The 27,145-nt window shown below is 39.6% G+C and overlaps 1 protein-coding gene across 1 annotated transcript in view; it reads right to left on the bottom strand.

The window, feature by feature from the left end:
- The window catches only part of LOC126199195 (ubinuclein-1), a 370,199-nt gene that overhangs the window by 266,820 nt on the left and 76,234 nt on the right, over positions 1-27,145 (bottom strand). The window contains exon 3 of the mRNA XM_049935975.1: positions 12,959-13,054. Coding sequence (XP_049791932.1) covers positions 12,959-13,054 — 96 coding nt within the window. The remainder of the gene's footprint in view (positions 1-12,958; positions 13,055-27,145) is intronic.

Genomic DNA, 27,145 nt, shown 5'->3' with positions numbered 1-27,145 from the left:
GACTTTTAGAGCATAATTTTTGGACTACTTTTTATATAAATTTTCTTACAGCATTTTATATTGAAGTTTTATTTATTTCAAAGAAATAGAACAAAAATATTTAGAATTTTCTTTATGCCACTTCAAAACTATGTAGGTCCCTAAGGAAACAATCTCCAAAGTGAAATTACAGTCCAACAACACTAAAAAAAAATTATTAATAATAATAATAAAATATAGACAGGAAAAATACTACTCTTCATGGTGTCCATACTGTGTGAGACACCTATATCGGCTTTGTTCAGTTGCTGTTACATTTATTCCGGTAACGATATCTACATCACAATAATATAAAAAGGACACATGAAGTGATATAACTGAGATTGTGGTTCATTGTGCATTATTTTTTGTGTGGTCTCGACTCATTCCCCGAGTTCATAGCGCCTATTTAGGCTGGTCAGTATATGTTTCTACCAGTTCACATTTTGTGTTAAGAGATGGCACTTGCCATACCCTATCACAAGTGCTGGTCTCTTTCTTTAAATGGTGCAGTTGTATCATTAGTCTTCATGCTGCTGTGAGTAGGTGGTACTGAGTGAAATGTGTAACATACTGAATTCAAGACATCGGCTGTTATGCATTTATCATCACAGAGTTATTAGCATGCCAGTATTTCATTTCTGTCTTTGGCAAGCACAAGCTAAGAATTTTACATTCTTTAGAGATTTCCTTAAAGTGCTATCCTGTTCTGGATGAATGCTCATTGTAATTATGGCACTTGATTTTTGAGGTACTCATACCGGTGTCTTTGCCACTTTTTGGTTTCTTTGTGATCATGCTGCCCTTCGGGCCTGGCAAGGGAGTTTAGTATTTAGTTTCTTATATACAGGATGCACATAAAGTTCAGGAACACTTTCAATTATTTATTCCACAAGAAAAACATTACACAGATGTCATACATATTGCATTTTGAAGAAAAACTCTGAAATTTTTTTATTTTTTTTTATACAAACATTCGATATGCAAACCACGAGTGAGCCAGTACATGTCAATACAGTAATCGAATTCTTGCCATACCCATCCCAGCACGGCATCATCGACTGTGGCAGTTGCTTCCCGTATTCTCTCCCAGAACTCTGCTACATCACGTGGTAGAGGTGGTACATACGCCAGATCTTTAATGTGTTGTTGTTGTGGTCTTCAGTCCTGAGACTGGTTTGATGCAGCTCTCCATGCTATTCTATCCTGTGCAAGCTTCTTCTTCTCCCAGTACCTACTGCAGCCTACATCCTTCTGAATCTGCTTAGTGTATTCATCTCTTGTTCTACCTCTATGATTTTTACCCTCCACACTGCCTTCCAATGCTAAATTTGTGATCCATTGATGCCTCAGAACACGTCCTACCAACCGATCCCCTCTTCTAGTCAAGTTGTGCCACAAGCTCCTCTTCTCTCCAATTCTATTCAATACCTCCTCATTGGTTATGTGATCTACCCATCTAATCGTCAGTTATTTTGCTCCCCAAATAGCAAAACTCCTTTACTACTTTTAAGTGTCTCATTTCCTAATCTAATTCCCTCAGCATCACCCGACTTAATTCGACTACATTCCATTATCCTCGTTTTGCTTTTGTTGATGTTCACCTTATATCCTCCTTTCAAGACACTGTCCATTCCGTTCAGCTGCTCTTCCAAGTCCTTTGCTGTCTCTGACAGAATTACAATGTCATCGGCAAACCTCAAAGTTTTTATTTCTACTCCATGGATTTTAATACCTACTCCGAACTTTTCTTTTGTTTCCTTTATTGCTTGCTCAATATACAGATTGAATAACATCAGGGAGAGGCTACAACCCTGTCTCACTCCCTTCCCAACCACTGCTTTCCTTTCATGTCCTTCGACTCTTATAACGGTCATCTGGTTTCTGTACAAATTGTAAATAGCCTTTTGCTCCCTGTATTTTACCCCTGCCACCTTTAGAATGTGAAAGAGAGTAATCCAGTCAACATTGTCAAAAGCTTTCTCTAAGTCTACAAATGCTAGAAACGTAGGTTTGCCCTTTCTTAACCTTTCTTCTAAGATAAGTCGTAAGGTTAGTATTGCCTCACGTGTTCCAACATTTCTACGGAATCCAAACTGATCTTCCCCGAGGTCGGCTTCTATCAGTTTTTCCATTCGCCTGTAAAGAATTCGCGTTAGTATTTTGCAGCTGTGACTTACTAAACTGATAGTTCGGTAATTTTCACATCTGTCAACACCCGCTTTCTTTGGGATTGGAGTTATTATATTCTTCTTGAAGTCTGACGGTATTTCGCCTGTCTCATACATCTTGCTCACCAGATGGTAGAGTTTTGTCAGGACTGGCTCTCCCAAGGCTGTCAGTAGTTCTAATGGAATGTTGTCTACTCCGGGGGCCTTGTTTCGACTCAGGACTTTCAGAGCTCTGTCAAACTCTTTACGCAGTATCATATCTCCCATTTCATCTTCATCTACATGCTCTTCCATTTCCATAATGTTGTCCTCAAGTACGTCGCCCTTGCATAGACCCTCTATATACTCCTTCCACCTTTCTGGTTTCCCTTCTTTGCTTAGAACTGGGTTTCCATCTGAGCTCTTGATATTCATGCAAGTGGTTCTCCTGTCTCCAAAGGTCTCTTTAATTTTCCTGTAAGCAGTATCTATTTTACCCCTAGTGATATATGCCTCTACATTCTTACATTTGTCCTCTAGCCATCCCTGCTTAGCCATTTTGCACTTCCTATCGATCTCATTTTTGAGACGTTTGTATTCCTTTTTGTCTGCTTCATTTACTGCATTTTTGTATTTTCCCCTTTCATCAATTAAATTCAATATTTCTTCTGTTACCCAAGGGTTTCTACTAGCCCTCGTCTTTTTACCTATTTGATCCTCTGCTGCCTAAACTATTTCATCCCTCAATGCTACCCATTCTTCTTCTACTGTATTTCTTTCCCCCATTCCAGTCAATTGTTCCCTTATGCTCTCCCTGAAACTCTGTACAACCTCTGGTTCTTTCAGTTTATCCAGGTCCTACCTCCTTAAATTCTCACCTTTTTGCAGTTTCTTCAGTTTCCATCTGCAGTTCATAACCAATAGATTGTGGTCAGAATCCACATCTGCCCCTGGAAATGTCTTACAATTTAAAACCTGGTTCCTAAATCTCTGTCTTACCATTATATAATCTATCTGATACCTTTTAGTATCTCCAGAGTTCTTCCATGTATACAACCTTCTTTCATGATTCTTGAACCAAGTGTTGGCTATGATTAATTTATGCTCTGCGCAAAATTCTACCAGACGGCATCCTCTTTCATTTCTTTGCCCCAATCCATATTGACCTACTATGTTTCCTTCTCTCCCTTTTCCTACACTCTAATTCCAGTCACCCATGACTATTAAATTTTCGTCTCCCTTCACTACCTGAATAATTTCTTTTATCTCATCATACATTTCATCAATTTCTTCATCATCTGCAGAGCTAGTTGGCATATAAACTTGTACTACTGTAGTGGGCGTGTCTATCTTGGCCACAATAATACGTTCACTATGCTGTTTGTAGTAGCTAACCCGGACTCCTATTTTTTTATTCATTATTAAACCTACTCCTGCATTACCCCTATTTGATTTTGTATTTATAACCCTGTAATCACCAGACCAAAAGTCTTGTTCCTCCTGCCACTGAACTTCACTAATTCCCACTATATCTAACTTTAACCTATCCATTTCCCTTTTTAAATTTTCTAACCTACCTGCCCGATTAAGGGATCTGACATTCCATGCTCCGATCCGTAGAACGCCAGTTTTCTTTCTCCTGATAACGATGTCCTCTTGAGTAGTCCCCTCCCGGAGATCCAGATGGGGGACTATTTTACCTCCGGAATATTTTACCCAAGAGGACGCCATCATCATTTAATCATACAGTAAAGCTGCATGCCCTCGGGAAAAATTACGGCTGTAGTTTCCCCTTGCTTTCAGCTGTTCGCAGTACCAGAACAGCAAGGCCATTTTGGTTAGTGTTACAAGGCCAGATCAGTCAATCATCCAGACTGTTGCCCCTGCAACTACTGAAAAGGCTGCTGCCCCTCTTCAGGAACCACACGTTTGTCTGGCCTCTCAACAGATACCCCTCCGTTGTGGTTGCACCTACGGTACGGCTATCTGTATCTTTGAGGCACACAAGCCTCCCCACCAACGGCAAGGTCCATGGTTCATGGGGGGGAGGATCTTTAATGTGTCCCCACAGAAAAAGTCTCATGGAGTGAGATCTGGTGATCAAGGAGGCGATTTCATGAACTCCAAAACACAGAAAGCTCGCTCCGCACCTGAACTTGCCATGTTTGCGACTAACACTGACTATTAGCAAGTTACCTAACTATGCTGTGCAGGTATACATGAAAAAAACTTTCAGGGTTTCTCTTCAAAATGACATCTGTACAATGTTTGGTTCTTGTGCAATAAATAATTGAAAGTGTTCCCAGACTTTATGTACACCCTCTATAATGGTATCTACGTAGTACTACTGTTTCAGGCTCTTTTGTGTGGTAATAGTGGTTTTCTTAACATTTAAGTTTTGCTTTTATGCCTTTTTAAAAGTTTAGAGGTTCTTTTCACCATATCCTCCTTTACTTCTGAACACAGTACATCCACATGTGTTTACTGCCACTTTCTGATTTTTAATCACACTTATATATCTTCATACTAACTTCGTCTATTTCTATTCTTTCAATGTAGGTACCTTTCAATAAATGTCAGATTCAGCATAACTGACACGATGCTGTCTAAGTGTTTTGTTTGCTTTATTCTGTATATTGTTTGTATTTTCCCTTGTTCATTACTATTTGTATTTTACATTACAAGAACTGTTAACCGGGTCATTATATGATAGTTTAGTTTTCTTTAGATAACTGATGATAAGACCATATGTGGCTTATCCAAAGTAGGTACGATGTCTAGAGTAAAGAATTGGGAACAGGTATGAGTGAAAAGGGGTCAAGTGCAGGACAGTTCTGTGCGATAAACAGTATTTATTTGTGCATGGTCAGTAGCAGGGGGAGAAATGTCTGGAGAAAGGGAACAAATTGCATGGGTGATTTGCTTGCAGGCTAAGTGGGAATAATATCTCACATCTATGATGACAATATGCTTTATATTTACAAAAATAAAGTATGCTCTCTTAATAGAGACTGTGTGTCACTACTTACGCAGCATCCAAGAACACAAGCTGAAATAGGGCCATTCTGGTGTGTGAATGGTTGCAGCTGCTTAAATGGTGGCACTGCAATTTGGACAGAAGTTTTATTTTATTTTATTCTGCTCTACATCCTTTCAGATGTTTACCATTACGTTTAGTAATTCTCCCTCCTGCATTAATTTTTCCCATGTGTATTCTGACAAATTACAGTGACAAAACTAAACGCAATTACTCTGCAAGCCTGCATACAGTTCCTGATGGAGGATACTCTGTACCACTGCAAGCCCATCCGTTTACTGTTCCACTTACAAATATAGTGGGGGAGAAAAGACTGCTTGTATATCTCTGCATGAGCTCTGATCTTTCTATTCTGTCCCTACAGAAGATGAATGAGGCTGACAGTAAAATTGTTCTGCAGTCTGTCACCAATACTGGTCTGTAAATTGATAATCAAGAACTCCAAAACTTACTGCAGCTAGCAATTGTAATTTTTTACCAACATGCTGGAGTATTGTTGTGGAAAGAGTTTAGTGCCTAATTCTTAAAGAGGTAGTTTGAAGCTCGGATTGAACTAGTAGCAAACATTTTTCTGCCAATCACTTTCCATATATTGTTTGTATTTCGATAATTCCCTTTTGAGGAGGAAAATAGCCTCCTTCCGATTCTTAATATGCCAGTCTCTTAGACCTTAACTAATTCATTCACATACTGACAAAGCCCTATTTCATTTTGATTTTCAGAGTATTGTAGTAACAAAGCAAAGTTTTACTGCCTGTGATGACCTCATTTACATTCTGATATGCACTATTTTCAATCATTTTTAAAAGTTTCCTCATACCATCATCAGACAAAATATTCTATCAACTACTGTGTCAAGCTTAGTTGTAGGTACTAACAAAGAAAGAGGGTTCATCAGTGTTTTTTGTCCTTGTACAATGGCAAAAATTGTGTTACCACAGAAGCCCAAGAAGTACTCTTCATAGAGTTGTGTGAAGAACTGTTCTTTCTTCACCAGATTCCACACTGCAGTACACGTGCGCGCACACACACACACACACACACACACACACACACACACACACACTTGTAAAGGCCATCCATCCGCACATACACAGACACAAGCAGACATTTGTAAAAGCCTTTACAAATGTCTGCTTGTGTCTGTGTATGTGCAGATGGGTGTGTGCGCGCGAGCGAATGTATACCTGTCCTTTTCTCCCCCTAAGTTAAGTCTTTCCGCTCCCAGGATTGGAACGACTCCTTACCCTCTCCCTTAAAATCCACATCCTTTCTTCTTTCCCTCTCCTTCCCTCTTTCCTGATGAAGCAACCGTTGGTTGCGAAAGCTTGAATTTTGTGTGTCTATCAACCTGCCAGCGCTTTCGTTTGGTAAGTCACATCATCTTTGTTTTTAGATATATTTTTCCTACGTGGAATGTTTCCCTCTATTATAATCATATATATATCTAAAAACAAAGATGATGTGACTTACCAAATGAAAGCGCTGGCACGTCGATAGACACACAAACAAACACAAACATACACACAAAATTCTAGCTTTCGCAACCAACGGTTGCTTCGTCAGGAAAGAGGGGAGGAAAGGGAAAGATGAAAGGATGTGGGTTTTAAGGGAGAGGGGAAGGAGTCATTCCAATCCCGGGAGCGGAAAGACTTACCTTAGGGGGAAAAAAGGACAGGTATACACTCGCACACACACCCATATCCAACCGCACATACACAGACATAAGCAGACTGTGTGTGTGTGTGTGTGTGTGTGTGTGTCATCAAACCACTTTTCAGCGTTATTCCTTTAAGCTACACACTGAAATGTGGCTCACTAGCCAACATTCTATCTGTAATTCCTAAATCAGCTGCTCATAGCTCCCACCTGCAATATCCTCATTAGATTAACATGCCCCTGTTCAACCCACTTGCTTGACGTATCTCATAACCTTCTGATAGTCCCATAGCAAAGCTTGTCCTAGCCTCTCTCCCTATAGCTACAAATCTTACATGGATATCAGATTGTAAAAGAATTTTGTTGAAGACCTTTCTTATAAAATACACTATGTGAGCAAAAGTATCCAGACACCCCCAAAAACATACGTTTTTTATATTAGGTGCATTGTGCTGCCACCTACTGCCAGGTACTCCATATCAGCGACCTCAGTAGTCATTAAACATCGTGAGAGAGCAGAATGGGGTGCTCTGCGGAACTCTCAGGCTTCGAACATGGTCAGGTGATTAGGTGTCACTTGTGTCATACGCCTGTGCGCAAAATTTATACACTCTTAAACTTTTAAGTCATTTTCAGCCATGTGTCCAGATACTTCTGATCACATAGTGTACATACTATAAAAGATCTTAGTGAACTGGTGGGCTCTTATGACATATTTTATTAAAGACAACTGTAGAAGATTTGATGTTTGACACTGTTCCACTCCCAAGGCCTGCACAAAAATAAGAGCTATCAGTCAAACTCATCTGTTGATATGTAACCTCTACTCAAGTTTCCACATTAGTAAGTGGACCCTTGTGGGCAACCATTATTGTATTTGTCTATTTCCTCATTACCATCACACACAAAAAATTGGTTAATGTAACATGGAAAATTAAGGAAGGAATTTAACAATGTCGTGAAAAGGAAAGTTGCTACTCATGATAGGCAGAGATGCTAAGTCACAGACAGGCACAACAAAAAGACTGTCACAAATGAAGCTTTTGGCCAGTGAGGCCTCCATGAAAAATAGACCACACACACACACACACACACACACACACACACACAAAGCTACACTCAATGTGGCTTCAGTTGCCTGAGACTGTAGAGTGTGTGTGTGTGTGTGTGTGTGTGTGTGTGTGTGTGTGTGTGTGTGTGTGTGTGTGTGTGAGATCTAATGTCCTTGGATATTATAACATACATACCACATTTTGTAGCCAATGTTACTAATCCACTATAGAAAGGTAACCACCAATCTGAATGTACCTTATATGATTTGAATACTGGAGGAAAAGAAATTAACATATTATTTGCTACGCGAAGGGAAAAGAGGTGTGTTTCAAAACGCTATCTCCGTGGGTGGTGTTAGTACATTTGCACCACTCAGTGTCATGCCGCTACATAATTTTATTTGAGAATTAAGAAAATGATGACTGTATATTTTGTAATGTATGTCAATGGTCACTTTACTCAACATGAGTGGGAGGAAAAAACAATATGTTATGGTTGATGATCAATTAGGAAAAAACATCGCAGATACTGTGATCTTGACAGTCTTTTTTCTAATTGCTCATATGTTAATGGTAGTTGAAGTATTCTGTTATGTGATGCCTGAATGATATGTGCCAACAGCAGAGCCACCTACCAGAGAACCTGGGCCAAAGATGCTGCTGCAACATTAAAGACATCGTGCCCAAAACTCTAGCCAAATAATGGCACCGTTCATGCAAATATTGTGAAGAATTAGTATAGGCTCCTTAATGAGATTTTCACTCTGCAGCGGAGTGTGCGCTTGTATGAAACTTCCTGGCAGATTAAAACTGTGTGCCGGACCGAGACTCGAACTCGGGACCTTTGCCTTTCGCGGGCAAGTGCTCTGCCAACTGAGCTACCCAAGCATGACTCGTGCCCTGTCCTCACAGCTTTACTTCTACCAGTACCTCGCCTCCTACCTTCCAAACTTTACAGAAGCAGGACAATAAGGTTAGAGTTAAGATAGTAAATAAGAGATGGAACAATTACTGAACAGCACACCAATCGATACATAAGTTTAGTCTGAATAAAGGTACACATGGTCCAAGAAGCAGTGTTTCCTAATTTGTACAGAGGAGAAGTATTAATTACTGCCGAAGTTACAATTTTTTAAAAGTTGACAAACTTAACTGAAGGTGACTATAAATTAATGTCAATCAAATGCATGAAGAACGTAATGGAAAAGAAAGCAGTCAGATGAAAAGTAAATTATAAGATAAAAATTATAAGTTTTTTTAAAAAACATTTTTATGTTGCAACTGGCTGTGACAGGACATCTCAGTGTCCAAGATATTACGATCAAATATCTATCCATTATTTCATACAAAATAAGAGTTGTTAAGTGAGGTACCGAGGCCACATTGCACCTAGTGTACCACACGAGAAAAAGTAATAGCACCATAAAACTATTAATCTGTAGTGGGTGGAATTAAAACAAGTATAATGATCCAACTACAGTTGCAATTATTCCCACAGGGGTATCAGATACTGATACATTAAAGCTGTACAGGTCGTGAGGCATATTTGACTTATCATCACACCTGTTTTAGTGAGTCAGAAGTACAAGACAAGAAAAATATGGTATCTGATAGCAAGTGCATCATCAGGCAACCATCTCACTCATGAACCACTCTCCAGCCAAAAGCTGGACAACAGAATTTAGTAAAATGCCATTACCACATATTTTGTCTTCTCTCATGCATTGTGTTGCCCATTCACAGAAATTAGTAAATTGCTATCTGTATTCCCACAACCAGTGGAGAAGAGCCTGTGCTTGTTTCACGTCTTGTGCATCTTTCCCTATGGCATCCTACATGTGACATGAAGCATTAAGGTAATAATACGTCTGTGAAGTGTTCCTCAAATCATTCAGAAAATTTGCAGAAGATGTAGTTCACCTGTAGAGTACTTCAGATGAACAAAGGCAAGCAAATGATTAGACAGTACATTCCTGTATTGTTTGCCAGTGAGACATAATGGAATGGGTATCATTTCACTACATCTAAACATCTCCCATTAGATAATGCCTCCACCAACTAACTTAGCGATATCCTGTTGATAAGTAGAATTCCTCACCTTACTATAGGTTTCTGACCTACTCATGCCTTGGTAAAGGATACTTTAACTTGTCAGTCCGGATGACCTATTTCTCTGCTATGGGAATTCAATGGTTGTGTGCTTATGCCCATACTAATATCTCTAATGTGTTGAGTAAGCAGAGGCATGCAAGTAGGAAGTGGTTTTTATTCCCTATAGCAGGAAGATTGTTCTGGATGGTATGTCACATACTGGTTGGTTTTACCCAACACTGAATCTATTAATGAAGCTTCACTGCAGTCTCTTTATTCAATTTTATAACACAGCGAAGTCAATAATAATCACTGCCATCAACCTATGACCTTCTTTACTTTGGTTGAGACTGTGTTCACTGAATTTCAGTACTTTTAGTATTTCCTCAATTGAGTGGCACATGGGAAGCTCAGTGCTTGCACAACCACAGGGGGGAGAGGGTGGGGGGGCGGTGGCATCCCATTTGTTATCCATGATCAAAACTACTGATACTGTATGTCTTGCTCATTGTGCACCTCAACAGCTCCACTGACAGTTAAGTGGGAGGTCTGATTACACCCCATTCAAATGACATACAAAATAATACCTTTCGACATGGCAACAGAAGCTAGCCCCCCATCCCGCTCCAAATATATCTCCAATCTCTCTCTCTCTCTCTCTCTCTCTCTCTCTCTCTCTCTCTCCCCCCACCCCACCCATTCTACAGATTGGTGTATTTAAGATGGCTAACCAGAAAGTAACACACATCAGAGGTGGGCAGGGCTATAAGCCACCATCTTGTGCTGTAACATACCTACACTCAGTATGTATCCAGTGGTGGCAGTGTGTGGGCTGTGTGTCTGTTACTTTTTTTTCGGTACATGTTAAAATGTGCGCTATAACAGATATCCTACCACTTATGAGGGGCGTTCTGAGATTACATTTTTGTGGGCAAAAAACTGTAAACCAATTGAAATTTATTGTGACCTATGTGATGTGCACAGAAATGGAATAACAAGGAAAGCCGAGTGAGGCAATGGTGTATTGACTTAAAAAATGGTCGTATCAAAGTCCACGATGAGGATCAGAGTGGTAAGCCTAGCCTTGTGACTGACAAACTGGTGATGAAAATTAACAACAAAATTTTAAAAAATTATCATTTCATGAATATGAAGCTTTCATAACATTGTCCCCAAATTTCACAGAGTTTGGTGCATGAAATTGTGGCAGAGAAGCTTGGTTAACACAGTTTGTGCTAGATGGGTTCTTAGAATCCTAACGGAAGACCACAAAAAACAAAGATTAGCTGCAGCACTGACCTTCGTTGAAGATTATGAGAGAAATGGTAACGAAGTTATTGATGGCATCATAACTGGGGATGAGATTTGAGTAAAGAATGTCAACTGTGAAACAAAAAGGCAGTTGATGGAATGTGGACACACATAGAAACCAAGGAAGTGTTTGCAAATGCTATCAGCAAGAAAGATCATAGCTACCTGTGTTTTGGGACTCTAAGCGTGCCATTCTCGTTGACTTCCTTGAACACGCCACAACAATTAACTTAGAAGTATTGTCCAACACTGACAAATTTAAGGCAGGCAATAAAAACAAACTTAGTGCAAAAGTCATTTTTTCATGACAACAACCGTCCATACAGCCAATTATACCCGAGAGCCACAGTTTTGGATGGGAGATGTCTGATCAGCCACCACACAGCCAGGATTTGGTGCCAAGTGACTACCACGTCATTCCAGCAATGGAGGCATGGCTCACTACACAACACACTGATACTGATGCCGAACTGCATGCCACTATAAACCAGTCGTTGCGATTGCAGGTGGCAAATTTCTACAGAGACGGTACTGAAAAACTTAGGTACGATAAGTGCCTCAATTTGAATGGCAATTGCATAAAAAACTAGCTTAAGAGTGTACATTTAAATTGTAAACAATAAAATTGGTTTTTCCTTATTGTTAATTCTTTATTTCAAAATGTCTGCTACTCTCTCGATAGCCCTCATACACATGGATATAAAACAGTAAGTGGGGCTACAATAGCTTAAACTTTGAAGTCATGAGGGGAAGACCTAGCAAGACGAGACATGAAATGATCCAAAACAATACAACTGACACAAGTTGTAAGTTACAAGTCCTAAAGTCAACGAGGAGACAAAAATTATACAAAAACATACAGAGTGTGTGCATGCAGAATTCTTATACAGCACAGGAGCTCCACACTGATGACTTTAAACCAATGTACCATTCACCATGCCACAAACGCCTCTTGGTTGAAGCTGAAAGCTACTCATTGGTATAAAGTTCTGATTTTTCTTGACTCGCCTATTAGCTCTAAGCTCTGGATCCGGAAATTTCTAGTGTTTCCAGTTTTTAATGCATGTATAACACTAACAATATCCTTCTTTCCGCCACTGGAAATACATGGTTATCAACTTTGTAAGTAGCCACAAATGAGCAGGTTTATGGCTTAATATGGACAAGGGCTCTTGCGCATAACTTAACGATTTTTATGGGCTTCCCATAATAAGTATAACTTCAGCAAACATTTTTAGCGTATTAAATAAAAGGAAAAGTTTTTAGAATACCCCCACCAAGTATCATACAATACAAGACTGTGAAATAAGCTGAATTCCTTTTTTTTATTTGTTTACAACTAGATTTCAAAGAAAAGGATCAAATATGTGTTCTGCAGAAAATTGAAGTATGGAGATACAGAATTCAGATGATCTAATCTGGCAATGCTTTCCAAAGAATATGAAACAATGCCACAAGAGAATAAGAGATACAAAGTAAATGATGGCGGTCTTCATAAATGAAACAACAGAATTCAAACTTATAAAAAGGGCAAAAGCTTTGAAACCCCTCCATGTGCATCAACTGAATTATAAAATCACACACTAATCCACAATGCAAAAATCCACTTATTAACTCAAAATAATAAAAACAAAGCTTACTGCATCTGTGTTGTCAATGAATGGATCTGTTTCATCATATCCTGCACCCAAATCAACGTAATCAACATATCTGCCATGTTTCTTACGGCCAACTCCCTGCAAATAAAAAAGAAAACCATCTTAATTCTGATATATGGAGGAAAGATCAGTTAACTACATTTTAATAGATCACAATTGTACACACTAACTGCCAGATACTACTAATGGGAATTTCTGGAAGAGAAAAAAGAAAATAGAAGAAAGAAGAACTCCAGTATCAAAGTTTATAACATTTCAATTACAACAAGCCTTTCGGGCAACTGTTCTCTCACTGTTACTATTAACCACATTTTTCTCCCAAATAATAGAGCTCCAAAAAATTAATAAAAATCCAAATATATATTCCCATTACTGTCAAAATATTCAGAATACCCCCCCCCACCACCTTTCTTTCCAGGCGCACACAATATCAGCCCATCCTATCAACCTACCCCCTCTTCCCAGCCCAACCGCATATACACCGCCTTCAACTATTCTCAAGACCTCATCTTGGCGTTAATGTTCATAAGCAATAAAATCAGGAATGACTAGACCTTACTATTATTTAAAATCCATGATGCATTTACTCATAAAATACACATGAAGTCTACATTATTCCTGTTCTTACTGAACACTTGGACACTGATCATTACCAAGAAAGAACTATGAAGTTATTAGTCATGATTTTAGTGCACTGCCTGTGCAAACCTGTACCTCACACAACGTGGATGGTGTGCACTTATTATGATTCCCTACTGCCGAACTATAGTTGATGTGGACCCAACAAAGAACTAATAAAGACAACTCAAATTTATTGAATGGAATGAATTTTCTGATTAATTCTGTCAAGCACGAATTTATTTTTTGTACATATTGGGAAGACACCTACGAACAATGCATATCTTCCATGCTTAGCAGACATTGTGTTTACTGGGAGGGCACAAAAAAGTAATACTGCTTGTTGTGGTGTGGCTATAAACGCTCTGTAGACTGTAGCATTCTGGCATGGAGGAGTGTTGAATTCCTTGGTGTTTGCCAACAATGGTAAGAGAGCTATTGGCTGTTTGGCAATATATACTGATGACTAAGAGCAAACAAATTTTGAATGGTCAGCTGAATTAAGGAAAATTTTATTTTTAATGAATGGTGATGATATACGACTGTGTTGATTAGGTGTTTACTGCAACTGAGATATGCAGGACATGAAGTTCTAGTTTGTGGTTGTAGTAAAATAAATACATAAATAAATAAATAAATAAATAAAGAACCACATATATACTGCACAAAAACAACACTTCACAACAAAAGCAACACAGTATGCCTCATCAGATATACATATAAACGAGACTTCACATAAAAGAAATAAAGGAAAAGAAAGCAGAAATAAAAGCATCAAACAGAAACAAAACAATAACAATCTGGTAACAGATTTAACTTTACAATGTAGTGTAAAAACACATATTCCATGTTACTTAAGGTATTTGGTTAAGTACAAGCAGTACAGTGGAGGGTCAACTCTGAAAATAACAAATCTACACAGCAAATAGCTATATTGTAGGCTTAATGAGTTCTTACACATACAAAGACTACTACACAACTAAATAACCACAAATCAAGCAATTTTATATATATATATATATATATATCTCTTAAAACAAAGATGATGTGACTTACCAAACAAAAGCACTGGCAGGTCGATAGACACAAACTAACACAAACATACACACAAAATTCTAGCTTTCGCAACCAACGGTTGCTTTGTCAGGAAAGAGGGAAGGAGAGAGAAAGAAGAAAGGATGTGGGTTTTAAGGGAGAGGGTAAGGAGTCATTATAATCCCGGGAGCGGAAAGACTTACCTTAGGGGGAAAAAAAGGACGGGTATACACTCGCGCGCGCGCGCGCACACACACACACACACACACACACACACACACACACACACACACATACAGACACAAGCAGGCATATTCAAAGACAAAGAGTTTGGGCAGAGATGTCAGTCGAGGTGGAAGTGCAGTGGCAAAGATGTTGTTGAATGACAGGTGAGGTATGAGTGGTGGCAAATTTAAATTAGCGGAGATTGAGGCCTGGTGGATAACGGGAAGAGAGGATATATTGAAGAGCAAGTTCCCATCTCCGGAGTTCTGATAGGTTGGTGTTAGTGGGAAGTATCCAGATAACTCGGACGGTGTAACACTGTGCCAAGATGTGCTGGCCGTGCACCAAGGCATGTTTAGCCACAGGGTGATCCTCATTACCAACAGACACTGTCTGCCTGTGTCCATTCATGCGAATGGACAGTTTGTTGCTGGTCATTCCCACATAGAAAGCTTCACAGTGTAGGCAGGTCAGTTGGTAAATCACGTGGGTGCTTTCACATGTGGCTCTGCCTTTGATCGTGTACACCTTCCGGGTTACAGGACTGGAGTAGGTGGTGGTGGGAGGGTGCGTGGGACAGGTTTTACACCGGGGGGTGGTTACAAGGGTAGGAGCCAGAGGATAGGGAAGGTGGTTTGGGGATTTGATAGGGATGAACTAACAGGTTACGAAGGATAGGTGGACGACGGAAAGACACTCTTGGTGGAGTGGGGAGGATTTCATGAATGATGGATCTCATTTCAGGACAGGATTTGAGGAAGTCGTATCCCTGCTGGAGAGCCACATTCAGAGTCTGGTCCAGTCCCGGAAAGTATCCTGTCTCAAGTGGGGCACTTTTGGGGTTCTTCTGTGGGAGGTTCTGGGTTTGAGGGGATGAGGAAGTGGCTCTGGTTATTTTCTTCTGTACCAGGTCGGGAGGGTAGTTGCGGGATGCGAAAGCTGTTGTCAGGTTGTTGGTGTAATGGTTCAGGGATTCCGGACTGGGGCTGATTCGTTTGCCACGAAGACCTAGGCTGTAGGGAAGGGACTGTTTGATGTGGAATGGGTGGCAGCTGTCGTAATGGAGGTACTGTTGCTTGTTGGTGGGTTTGATGTGGACGGATGTGTGAAGCTGGCCATTGGACAGATGGAAGTCAACGTCAAGGAAAGTGGCGTGGGAGTTGGAGTAGGACCAACCACCACCGGTGTAAAACCTGTCCCATGCACCCTCCCACCACCACCTACTCCAGTCCTGTAACCCGGAAGGTGTACACGATCAAAGGCAGAGCCACGTGTGAAAGCACCCACGTGATTTACCAACTGACCTGCCTACACTGTGACGCATTCTATGTGGGAATGACCAGCAACAAACTGTCCATTCGCATGAATGGACACAGGCAGACAGTGTTTGTTGGTATTGAGGATCACCCTGTAGCTAAACATGCCTTGGTGCACGGCCAGCACATCTTGGCACAGTGTTACACCGTCCGGGTTATCTGGATACTTCCCACCAACACCAACCTATCCGAACTCCGGAGATGGGAACTTGCTCTTCAATATATCCTCTCTTCCCGTTACCCACCAGGCCTCAATCTCCGCTAATTTCAAGTTGCCGCCACTCATACCTCACCTGTCATTCAACAACATCTTTGCCTCTGCACTTCCGCCTCGACTGACATCTCTGCCCAAACTCTTTGTCTTTAAATATGTCTGCTTGTGTCTGTTAATGTGTGGATGGATATGTGTGTGTGTGTGTGTGCGCGCGCGCGCGAGTGTATACCCGGGATTGGAATGACTCCTTACCCTCTCCCTTAAAACCCACATCCTTTCGTCTTTCCCTCTTCTTCCCTCTTTCCTGACGAAGCAACTTTTGCTTGCGAAAGCTAGAATTTTGTGTGTATGTTTGTGTGTCTGTCGACCTGCCAGCACTTTCGTTTGGTAAGTCACATCATCTTTGTTTTTAGATATATTTTTCCCACGTGGAATGTTTCCCTCTACTTTGAGTGCGTTTTATTTTTTTAAATGTAACAAGGAGGTCACTCCTCCAAAGAGGTATTAGGTTTACACTGAACTGAGCAGCGAATCTAAATTTGCTAGCATATTTAACAGTTGAAACGACAAATGGTGAAAGCTGCCACTGACGTAAAGATGAAACTAGACAAGAAGGACATTTAAAGAAATCAGTGACTGCACAACTGAGTTAATTTTTCATGTCATCAACCTACATTTCATAACTGATCACAATTTCTCCTCATTCTGTGATGAGAATACAATGGGAATTTTATTTTGGAGAAACAACTGCACCAAATACTTATCTGATTGCTAAAAGAGATCTGGGGAGGAGATGGGAAGTCATATCAAAAACTTCAGGTATGATTCATCCAACAGTACAGTTATTACACTGATATTAAGATACTAGCTGTTACCCATAGCTCTGCTCGTGGATCAGTAGTTTTGTTATTATGAATGGTGGTGAGTAAGTAAGCTACTGCACATCCAATAATGTCAGCTGCCTTCATGTATCTGCCTTTACAGGTAAGCATAGCTCACGAAGGACACCCCCAACCACCCCAACTGTCCTCAGACACGATGATATGGCACACACAGTGTCACTGCCAAGTGGTGCATGTGGAGAGGCATCAGCAGGAGTGTGCATCTCTGCACTGCTACTGAAGTTGTTATACATTACACAATGAACACATCATGAACATAATTTTTAAATTTCTTAACACGATTTTATGTTCACTGACATAATAAAAGGTATTCAGTTCCCTACTTCAACCTCTTAGGGGTCAACCTTTCTTTTCTTTTTTATCTCTAAAAATATAGCCTATGTTCTTCCACAGTGTTCAAACTATCTCCATACCAAATTTCATCAAAACTGTTTCAGCAGATCAGACAAGAAAATTTAATGGGCAGAGTTACTACAACCTTTAATAACATTAGTATGGGTGTCTGCATTTAGCACGATTAATAAAGTATAAGTGGTTCTGCCGAGATCTCGACACATCTTCCGAATTGGTGCACATTTTAAAAAAACACACCAACAACAACAGAGAGAGAGAGAGAGAGAGAGAGAGAGAGAGAGAGAAGAAGAAGAAGAAGAAGGTCAAACCCAAAAGAGGACAAAAAATTACTCCTGTCAGAAAGTCCAAAAGAAAGCAAATCGAGTAGAGACGTAAACATAGAACATTTTCATGATGTCTCACATGTTTAATTGATTGGGATAGATGACATGAGTGGCAAAAGTGCTATTATTGTAGACAATCAATGGTTAAGGAGCCAACAGCAACACTCATCAACACGTGAAGCATCACAAACAAGGAACCATGAACTATGTGAATATGAAAAATGGAAATTAAAAAATGAGGGTGACAGAGATTCAGTCTCTTTAGTTTACACAGCAGTAGAATGCCGAAGATTGCCTTAGTGGCAGGACAGAGACATTTGTGGTCCAGGTGCGGACAAAATTTTAAATTGCCATCTTAATTCTGATGTCTCACTTATTTTGGCTTGTGAGCTACAGGATTGAAAATAGTTTTGCTCGATAAAAACCCGCAGCTTTCCCAGAACTTGTGAAGCCTTAGGAATTTGTGTAAACAACTGCGACATGGTGCCTAAGCTGCAAGTTTATGTGGCTTGGAGACTGGCTGTACTAACTGCGGAAGACACCTGTTGCCTGTAGAAGATCATCCACTGAAGTGAGTGTGAGAACAGACATAGGGTATTATTTAAATCATTGGTATTCGAAGAAAACACTGACTGTCCAAAGAGGAAACATTATTTTACCACCAATCTAAGTGAGAGAATTTTCACAGCTTTTGGGCAGGCTTGTACAGACCTGTTATGTTGCCAGACATTGGTGTCTCCTATCTTCTGATGTTGCCTCTCTCATGTATCCAACTGCAAGGCGCCGTTCAAGTGCCCGCAGTAGCTTTCTTATAAAAGATACCACCATTTTGGTGAAAATTACCATCTTCTTAACAAAATGTAGTAATACTCAACAGAAATGACAGGAAAAATCTTCTATACTTGTGCATAATCACTAGCTAACTAGTATCTCTCGTCTGTCCTTCCATCACACACAAAATTAAAAATGAACATTAAACACTCATTACTAGTATCAAGCTTCTGTGTTATATCTGGTCTCAAAGGCTTCCTACATTTTCATTAACCTAATTAATCATTACTCGGTAAATTTTGCCACTCCTAAGGAATGTGACATTACACAGTGGTCCTTTACGCTGTCAACAGCAGCAGGCAGCATGGGAGAAAAGAGAAGGGATAGGGGGCAGCAACTGAACATTTCTGTTTGCATCAGTATGGATTGTGGCATTTGAATGTCTTGCTCATTTAGAACATAGTTTACAGTGCCAATTAAAACTGAATTTGATTTGTGCTACTTCCATCAAAAATGCCACCTCGTATTGAATACACTGTTGACTGTTTTTTTGAGAGCAGTCAACAGTGCCATATAATGAGGTTGGATATTCAAAGTAAGTAGCACAAAACGAGTTCAGTTCTTATCTTTATGAAGTTGTTAATGTTATTTCTGCTTATTAGGTCTGATTATAGTCCTCTTCTAATATCCATTCTTGCTCTAGTGAAGAACACCCTAAGAAACTTTTGCCACAACAAGAAAGACCTTAAATCTTGTGTGCAACATTATTTAAATAGATAAATGAATCTTTACAGCCACCTGGTGAGGAACACGTCAGTTCGAAAATTGTAAGGAGGCTAGATGTTACTAATAAAACACATTATTAATACTAACTGCTTGCTTTTTTTTATATAAAAGACTTAACCTGCATCTTTAAAAAGCAGACTCTCCATGACATTTTTGAGAGAATTGCACACAGTTTACAATATATGATTTTTGCAATTATTTCTTATCACAGCCAGCAAAGCAAAGTGAACACTGCAGCGATCGAGTGGAATATATCGATGGTGAAGGTAGTTCTAGTTACTATTAACAACACAACATACTTATCTGATGTAGTCAAATCAACCTGCAACACAAAACATGGGTGATGGAATTAGTTCTCTACATATTCACACTTCAATGTGATACACTTTTTTTCCAAAAATGGGTAACTTGGTGGAAATCTTGGTTCTAGAAGTCTGCATTATGTTCAGGAAATGCAGGAGAATACAAAGTAGGGAGGGGGAGAGAAAGCTGCCAAAGGACAGCCACTCAATCATCAATCATGCAATGTAACCCACTGTATCAGCTATCTAATAGCGGAGCACTAATCAAACAATGGAAAATACAGAGTGGAATGTAACAATACAAGAGAAGGAAAGTTGCTACTCACCATATAGCGGAGATGCTGAGCCGCGATAGGCACAATAAAAAGATTCACACAATCATAGCTTTCGGCGATTAAGGCCAAGGCCTTTGTCAGCAGTACACGCGCACGCACGCACGCACGCACGCACGCGCACACACACACACACACACACACACACACACACACACACACACACACACACACGCACACACGCGCGCGTGCGCGCTACTTGCACACACATCTGAAGTCTCAGAGAGCTGAAACTACACTGTAGAAGCATTATGAAATTATTAAGAACTAAATCAAACAGAGAATCATTTACTTGGTCATCGAATGTGGCACCTGTGTGGGTCTCTAATTCTAAATTGCATTCCGTTATTTTGTTTTGCGTGGACCAAATTCCAAGGGAATTGATCTACACCGTTAGTTTCCATGTGAAGGAGTGCCCAGCACAAAAACAGACTTATTTCTACTTTTGTTGACGAGAGAGATCTCTTTAAGAGCTTATGTTAGAAGCTAGCATCCTTTTACTGTATTTGTTGACATGCATTCCATGGTGTGTGAAACAGTTTCATAGTTACTAATGCCTATCACCTTAATGTTTACAAACTTGGCACAGAAGCTATTCGGCTTCAAATTAGTATGTCTAATTTCTTTGTTAAGCATGACTAGTCTGGTAAGTCATACCTTCCAGAATATGTTATTACGATGACATCGGTGAAATGCTGGAACCACAGCATTTTAAACAGCTTCTTAATAAAGGCACTAGCTCCGTTCCTCTAGCTTTGAGAGATGAGATGAATTCGTAAAGGCAGCAGAGGATCAAGTACATTAAAAGACACCGGCCGGGGTGGCCGAGCAGTTCTAGACGCTACAGTCTGGAACCGCGCGACTGCTCACGGTCGCAGGTTCGTATCCTGCCTCGGGCATGGATGTTTGTGATGTCCTTAGGTTAGTTAGGTTTAAGTAGTTATAAGTTCTAGGGGACTGATGACCTTAGATGTTAAGTCCCATAGTGCTCAGAGCCATTTGAACCATTTGAACATAAAAAGACGAAAGATAGTAGAAATCCTTGGGTAACACAAGAGGTATTGAATTTAATCAACGAAAAGAGAAAATATAAAAATGCAATAAATGAAGCAGGTGAAAGGAAAGAAAGGTCTAAAAAACAAGATCAACAAGAAGTGCAAAATGGCTAACAAGGGGAGGCCGCCAATTGTGAAATTCAGATTCGATTCATACTGCGCGTAATAAAAGCTCATGGCCAGAGGTGTAATGTGGCAAAGCAGCAAGATGCACTTCTCAGCCGTTGTCGAGAAAATCTACAGTTAAAAGAAACCGTTGCGGTGAAATACTCTCTACGATTAATAATTTTCTTCGTAATCCGAAGGTCGCCGGATCGAATCTCGCGCCATGCAACTTTTTATTTATTATTTGTTTTTTGTAATTCAAATGTACACACACACACACACACACACACACACACACACACACACACACACATCGTCCACCACCAATTGTCTTCTCCGATTTTTGCCGATATGATACGATACGCGTGGTATGCATCAAACCTGACGAACGATAGAACAATTTTTCAGAATGTCAATCAGGTGTGTTTCCCAGCAGATAATTTAAAAAACAATTGTTCTTGTAAAAACGCATCGTTTATCAGATGTGCTCGATGTCGTGCTGTTTTCTGCTTTCCATGTTTCTATTATAACTATCACTCTGGTTCGTGCGGTACTCCAGCTACTTCTGGTCACTAATTGTTAATTATGTGCGCTTGTATACCGAACTTTTCAATAAATTGTATCCACTTGAATGCTATTTGTGATATTGTGTTTTATTTGAATTACAAAAAAAAAAAAAATAATAATAAATAAAAAGTTGCATGGCGCGAGATTCGATCCGGCGACCTTCGGATTACGAAGAAAATTATTAATCGTAGAGAGTATTTCACCGCAACGGTTTCTTTTAACTGTAGATTTTCTCGACAACGGCTGATAAGTGCATCTTGCTGCTTTGCCACATTACACCTCTGGCCATGAGCTTTTATTATGCGCAGTATGAATCGAATCTGAATTTCACAATTGGCGGCCTCCCCTTGTAAGTGGGAATGGCTAGAGGACAAACATAAGGATGTAGAAGCATATATCACTAGGGGTAAGATAGATATTACCTACAGGAAAATTTAAGAGACCTCTGGAGAAAAGAAAACCACCTAGGTATGAATATCAAGAGCTCAGATGGTAAACCAGTCCTAAGCAAAGAAGGGAAAGCAGAGAGGTGAAAGGAGTATACAGAGGGGCTATACAAGAGAGATGTACTTGAGGGCAATATTATGGAAATGGAAGACTACATGGAGGAATATGAGAATGGAGATATGATAGTGCATAAAGAATTTGAGAAAGCAGAGAAAGACTTAAGTAGAAACAAGGCCCCAGGAGTAGACAACATTCCGTTTGAGCTACAGATAGCCTTGGGAGAGTCAGCCATGACAAAACTGTTCCATCTAGTGAGCAAGATGTACGAGACAGATAACATACACTCAAACTTCGAGAATAATATAATCTTCCAATTCCAAAGAAAGTTTAATAAGTTACGGCTGCAAAATACTTACACAAATCCTTTACAAAAGATTGGAAAAACTGGGAGAAGCCAACCTCAGGGAGGATCAGTTTGGATTCCAGAGAAATGTAGGAACATGCGAGGCAATACTGACCCTACAACTTCTCATACAAGATAGGTTTACAGATCGGCAAACCTACATTTATAGACTTAGAGAAAGCTTTTGACAATATTGACTGGAATGCTCTCTTTCAAGTCCTAAAGGTTGCAAAAGGCTATTTACAATTTGTACAGAAACAAGTTGCCAGTTATAAGAGTCGACGGGCACAAAGTGGAAGCTGTAGCGGGACTTTGAATTTCGCTGCGCTACACTTGTTCCCTCAGATATAAATTATACCGTCGCAGCGGTATGAGCGCTCGACGGCAGAGAAAATACTAAAATTGTAACTTTTTTTTTTTGTTTTTTTTTTTTTTTTTGTTTTCTACCCGTCTATTGTCTCTCGAGAGCGGACGCTTAATGAAGACGTAAAAAACTTATTAGCTAGTCTTGATCTCATTAAGACGAAAAACTTATTAATGCGTAGACATATTGTGGAAGTTAAGAAATTCAGAGGATGGAAGTACCAACGTAAAATAAATTGCATTCAGTGTCAAAATGATTTCGATTTGTATAAATTAGTGAATCCTGGACGACTGCAAGATTTCGGAGCTTGCTTTTTTTTTTTTTTTTTTTTTTTTTTTGAAGACCTGGACGCCGCACGAAAGAAGACATGTTAACATGGTTAAGGATGAACTCTTATCTATGCCATTTCCCCCTGTCAGTTGCATTTTGTTATTCTCTGTTCTCCTTCAAATAATTTTTGTAGTGGAAATTGGTTTGACTTTTGCTCAGAAACGCCACAAGCACCACCCCAACAATAGCTTTTCTGAATCACGAAGTCCGATAACTTTCCTGTAATACAAAGTCCGATTTGCATTTCATTCTTTCCCTTTTTTCGCGGTCATTAACGATTTTAAAACCCCCTTTTATTCACCATTTCTTCCCACATTTTCAACCTTTTTTTCTTCTCTTCTTTTTCTTCTTTTGTATTAACCACTACAAAGCAGTGGTTGAGAAGGGAGGGAGACAGGGTTGTAGCCTCTCTCCGATATTATTCAATCTATACATTGAACAGGTAGTAAAGGAAACTAAAGAAAAACTCAGAGCAGTAATTAAAATTAAAGGAGAAGAAATAGAAACTTTGAAATTTGTTGATGGCATTGTAATTCTGTCAGAGACAGCAAAGGACTTGGAAGAGCAGTTGAATGGAATATAAGTTCAACATTAACAAGAGCAAAACAAGGATAATGGAATGTAGTCGAATTAAGTCAGCTGAGGCTGAGGGGATTAGACAGGAAATGAGGCACTTAAAGTAGTAAATGGGTTTTGCTATTTGGGTAGCAAAATAACTGATGATGGTCGATGTAGAGAGGATATAACATGTAGATTGGCAATGGCAAGAAAAGCATTTCTGAAGAAGAGGAATTTGTTAACAGTCAGTACAGGTTTAAGAGTAAGGAAGTCTTTTCTGAAAGTTTTTGTATGGAGTGTAGCTATGTATTGAAGCTTCTGAAGTGTGGTGCTAAAGAAGAATGCTGAAGATTAGATGGGTAGATCGCATAACTAATGAGGAGGTACCAAACAGAATTCGGGAGAAGAGAAATTTGTGGTACAACCTGACTACAAGAAGGGATCGGCTGATAGGACACATTCTGAGGCATCGAGGGATCACCATTTTGGTACCGGAGGGAAGCATGGGGGGTAAAAAATCGTAGAGGGAGACCAAGAAATGAATACTGTAAGCAGATTCAGAGGGATGTAGGTTGCAGTAGTTACTCAGACATGGAGAAGCTTGCACAGGATAGAGCAGTACCGAAAGCTGCATCAAACCAGTCTTTGGACTGAAGACCACAACAAGAGTTTCTTGTCAATCACTTTGGAGCAATTTCCGTGTATCATTCAATGGAATGCCAATCATGGCACTAGAGGTTTGAAATCAATTGCTATTTGATATCATTTCCCGTGACTCACTGAGTGAGTAGCGAGCGAGTTTAATTTTTCAGTTCACAGTGATAAAATGTGTGTTTACAACATTAACTGCACGTTTTCAATATGAAAAACATTGCGGGTGGGGTCATGAACAATCTGCATTTGATGTTAATCTCAATTTACAGCTGAATTAAACTCTCTATTTCTTTATTATACTTAAATAATGTAACATACCATACCATTGTCACTTGAGTCAATAAATGCATTTTCACAAAACAGGAGAGTCATCTATTGAACCTCCACTAAACTTTGTAACTAACTTAGGAAAATATCTTCAGTGTATAATAGCTATATTTGTATTAGCCAATTTATAAAGACTGTCACGGACCAGTTAGGCACCTAATGAGCATTTTGTGTGCAAAGGGCCTTAAACTGGACTTTGGCATTTGCATCTGTACTCAAGAGAGCAGTTCTTGTTCATGTATTTAAGGTCCACTAATCGACAGACACACTAGTACTCACTAGTAAGATCTTTGCTGCAATGTACGCCGTCTTAAGGAATCATAAGCTGCAGCTCCCAGTCCGAGTGATGCTCTCAAATGTCTAAAAATGCAGCCCACTACTTCACACTCTGTTATGCCAGCAAAAATTCTTGGTATTCCATGTGAACTCGAGAACACAAGTGTCTGATATGCAATAGCAAGGAAAGAGTAACCTAGATACTGACAATGACGCAGATTGATCAATTGCAACCGACCTCTGAGAAGAAACGACAGATATCAAAGACAAGAAGGAATGTACTGAGACAGTGGAACAACCATGAAATGAAGGAAACTGGAATGTGGGAAAATTTGAGAACACTTCCGTGCTTTCAAAAACACTGTTAATTGGTAAGTGCAAAACTGCAAACAAGACCTGCAGCGAAAGTGTTCAAGCTGTATTCTGACGAAAAAATTGTAGAACCAACTGACCATGAAATGAATTGTTACTTTGAAAATTTTATTCATAAACAGACTGAAATACTGGAGGGATATTGACGCAGATGAGTTTTACAGTCAACATCTCTGGCACAACAAAGATATAATTAATCAGAAACTAGCCATCGAATCTGATTTCAGCAAACATCTGTTTTTGAACATGACAATATTAACGAGTCCTCCAAACATGACAGATTAAAACAGCTCTACACATTGATACTCCTCTCGGGTATGGAGCCGGATAATGCAGTGATCTTTACAATATTTCAATGGACAAACTGACCGCCATCTTCAGGTGAGTATGCTGATGCACAATATTGCTGGAATTGAGTTTCCGACAGAAATCGGCAGCTCCTTTATACATCAAAGCCAGCCCACCATGTTTGTGCATGCAGCAACACTGCTGTTCTCAAGTGCAAGTGAACTGGTAGCACACCAGTGGAAGAAATAAGGAAGATGATGTATCACTAGCAGACACTAATTAAACGAATCCACTGGTTAAAAAAAGATCATTGTGGTTTAATATCAGATAAAATTTAATTCCATGTCTCACTTTAAGGGAAACCCTTATCCCTATTAATAATATCATCAGATAATCAAATTTTAGTGGATTCCTTTGGATCACATTGTCCTTAGCAGGAAGCAGGAATGACGATCATTTGCATCTTATTATACAACATCATATGTCCTCATTCTGCCACTGTGGATTTCTCAGACTGGAACAAGTGACTGTGATGATTGTGTTCTACACACCAGACCTGAATAGTACTGATAGTTTGGACAATATAAGCCTTCTCACAATGGCATGGAATTTTGTGTGCTCCATGTTTCCGCAGTCCCAAATCATCCTTTATGGATCCAAGAAGGGCTCTAACCTTAGCTGGCAGCGTAAATACACTTTTAATGTCACATTCTTCTCACAATTCTTGAAATTTTTGAGGACGTACTCCCAGCAAATTTAAAAAAACAACAGATTTACAAGTATGCTCTAATGGTTCACTTGACAGTCTAAACTGAGAAGAATGACGTATATGCTGGTCAGCATAACCATTTGGTTTAAAAACTACTTTAAAGATGATCCAATTCCTGTGTCAAATTTTCTGCACCAGAAATGGCATAATCTCTCTTCACCAAAGTCCTCAAGATCCTTGTGCATTGGTTTTGTACTAGACAGCTGGCGACAATAAGATAATGATCAGTAAGTGTGGGTTTACGATATAACATTATGCCCCAAAGTCATTTCTGTGAACGAAAACATCAAGAAAAGGAAGTTTCCCATCCTTTTCAACCACCATTGTAAATTTGATACTAGGATGAAGACAATTAAAATTATTTACAAAAAAGATTCAAGGCATCAATTCCATGAGGCCAAACCATAAAAATATCAGCAATGTACCTCCAAAAATAGGTAGGTTTAAGGAACAAAGTCCTTAGAGCCTTATCTTCA

The sequence above is a fragment of the Schistocerca nitens genome, chromosome 8, assembly GCF_023898315.1.
Source record: "Schistocerca nitens isolate TAMUIC-IGC-003100 chromosome 8, iqSchNite1.1, whole genome shotgun sequence".
Taxonomy (NCBI): domain Eukaryota; kingdom Metazoa; phylum Arthropoda; class Insecta; order Orthoptera; family Acrididae; genus Schistocerca; species Schistocerca nitens.
Note: the sequence above shows the minus strand (reverse complement) of the source record. Positions and strands in the feature narration are given on the sequence as shown.